This window comes from Elephantulus edwardii, unplaced genomic scaffold (genome assembly GCF_000299155.1).
Source record: "Elephantulus edwardii isolate Elephantulus edwardi_28Jun2011 unplaced genomic scaffold, EleEdw1.0 scaffold00193, whole genome shotgun sequence".
NCBI lineage: Eukaryota > Metazoa > Chordata > Mammalia > Macroscelidea > Macroscelididae > Elephantulus > Elephantulus edwardii.
The window spans coordinates 4,294,247-4,296,872 of record NW_006399943.1 but is presented as its reverse complement, the minus strand read 5'-3'; the positions used below and the strand labels follow the sequence as shown (position 1 = coordinate 4,296,872).

The following is a 2,626-nucleotide window of genomic DNA, read 5'->3' as shown; positions in this document are numbered from 1 at the left end:
CCACCACCACACCACACACACACACACACTCACACCCTGTCCTGATGGGCACCACTCCCACCACCACCACCACCACTACCCCACACCACCCCACACCACACACACACCCCTCACCTACCCTCACCACATCCCCCCCACACCCCACCCCCTGTCCTGATGGGCTCCAGGTGGAGCTTCCACTTCTGTCTGTGAGCACCAAGGCGCACCCCCTGCAGTCCAGTCACTTCCGACCCCCAGGAACCAGCCTTCAGTTTCTGAGGCTGTAAATCAGAACCGGAAACTCCCAGCTTCTGCTCTCAGAGCTGCTGGTGGATTCGAACCATTGGAGGAACAAAGTTGTTTGGTCAGAGGCACACTGTGCTCTGAACTGACCACCAGAGCACCTGGCCTGATAATAGACCCACATGTACAAAAAGCCAGACACTTCTAAGCCATAAGCAAACACCTGGCAGAAATAGTTTGCTGGGCCTGGGGGCTCAGGACCCCAGCTGTGCTGCTACTGGTCTCTCCTGGCCGGAGCAGAGAGATGAGGGATGAAAACAAAAACCTACACCAAAGGGCTAATGCATCAGGGACTCCAGTGTCCCCAACCCTGAAGCCAGAAGAACTGGCTGGTGCCCCGCCTTGACCACCAGACTGGGTTGTGGCAGAAGGCTCCTGGCAATGCGACGGAAATGGGGAGCAAAACTCAAAAGAATCGACCAGACTCACTGTTCTGAGAGAGATCGTGGACCCCTAGGAATTACGACTCCTAGTTGCTCTTCAAGCCCAGAATTTAAATCACCCCCATGATTCAGTCTTCAGGTAAACAACAATCAGGCCTTATAGGCGATCAATAATCCCAGGCAAGTGGGGAGGGGGAGAAAGAGCGGCTGTGCGCAGGGCAGGGGCGGGGGAGGAGTGCAGGGTGTGTGCAGGGCGGGGCGGGCAGGGAGAGTGCAGGCGGGGGTGGGGGGCGAGGGTAAGCAGGGGGGCATACAGAGTGGGGCGACGCGGGGGGGCGGGCGCTCTGGCCGGCAGGAGCAGGGTTACTAACCCCCTGGCACCGCTGTCCGGCTGACTCAGCGCTGTCTGGTGACCCGCAGCCTGGCCTCCCGGGGACTCGGAGCGCCCAGACCCCAGTTCCTGCCCCTGGACGCAGTAGGGATGCAGTCAGGCCTCGGGGACAGTTCCAGGTCCCAGGGTGCTGAAAGAGAGTGGGTCTCTGTGGGGGCGAGAAGGCCCCTCAGGAGAGGCCTGGACCAGGGAACCTGGCTACTGCAGAAGGCTCCCGCTGCCCCTTGCGCGGGGTGGTCACCTCGGGGACGATGGTCCCCCAGATGCAGGATTTCGGGTTGACTCCCGCCTCTCCGAACGAACGCCCATCCCCCTCGAGAGCGTCTGGTGTGAGAGTCCCGCCTCCTCCCCTCCCCCAGGTGTGAGAAGGACCGCCTGGCCCCGGAAGCTGGGGGAGGGGTGTCCCCACAGCCCATTTCCCACCCTGCCCAAGGTTTGGGGACTAGGGGACAGAGAGCTGGGGATGCCGGTGCAGCTTCGGGAAGACTCTGGGATTCAGGACCTCAGCCTTTGGCCACTGGCCACCAAGAGTGATGTCAGCCCCACTGTCCGCTGGGACGGTCCTCCTGACCAGATTGGGCCCCAGAGACTGTGAGGGGAGAGCTGCCAGCCCGCCAGCTGCTGCCCCCACCTTTTTCTCCCCCCCCCCAACCACCTTCTGGGGCTTCCCTGGTCATCTGACCCCATGGTCGGAGGGAGGAGGGCTGGTGAAGCCACCCAAGCGCAGACACAGCTGGGCCCAGCCAGAGGACCGGCCTGTTTGCTGCCCATCCCCAGCCTGTCCAAGGGTGGAGGGGGCTCAAGGACCTTGAGGGGGCAAGTGGCACTTGGGGTGACTCTCAGCACATAGTGAAGGACAGGTGTGAGGAGCCATGACTGATGCCCCTTCACAGGTGCCCACAGCCAAGACCTCCAACCAGGACCCTTGGCTGGTGGGGCCCCCAGTTCTGATTAGCCCCTCTGGGAGGGGAGGATCCCTCCCCTGCTGCCCAGGAGGTCAGAAAGCAGGGTGACCTCACTGGGGTCCTCAGACCCCCCCACCGTCATGCACAGCTGGCAGCGTGTATCTAGAGGACGGGCACAGGCTGGGGGGTGGGGAGAATTCGAACCCAGCGCCTGTGAGGACTTGTGACCCCCAAGCCGGGGACCCGAGAGTCCAGCCATGAAGTGGCCTGTGGAACACTGAGCCTGTGGCTGCCAATTCAAGGCCTGGTGGCTGAACAGATGCCCCGCTGGACGCCGCCCAGCTTTCTGGCTCCGGCCTGGCGCCCGGGCCACCGGGGGCGCTCGGCTGCCGCGAGGTGCCCGAAGTTGGGGAAACAAAGGGGACGGTCGTCGGCCTGGCCTGAGCCGCCGGCCCGCGGAAGACAGGAGCGCTGAGGACCGAGTTGAGGACCGCGGGCTGAGGACCAGGGCATCCAGAGCGCAGCGGGCCGCCCCGACCGCCCCGCTCCCGTTGGGGACACCGAGTTCCCACGGCTTGGCTCGGGGCCAGCAGGTGTCCCCTCCGGGAGGCCAGCCAGCCAGGGGCGCAGGGGTTAAGCCGGCCCGCCCACTCCCGCTCCCTCCC

At 64.0% G+C, this 2,626-nt stretch overlaps 1 protein-coding gene across 1 annotated transcript in view; it reads left to right on the top strand.

The window, feature by feature from the left end:
• The first annotated feature begins 1,519 nt into the window (after positions 1-1,519).
• Positions 1,520-2,626, top strand: part of LAMA5 (laminin, alpha 5) — a 50,438-nt gene continuing 49,331 nt past the window's right edge. Inside the window, exons 1-2 of the mRNA XM_006896935.1 lie at positions 1,520-1,647; positions 2,281-2,511. Coding sequence (XP_006896997.1) covers positions 1,520-1,647; positions 2,281-2,511 — 359 coding nt within the window. The remainder of the gene's footprint in view (positions 1,648-2,280; positions 2,512-2,626) is intronic.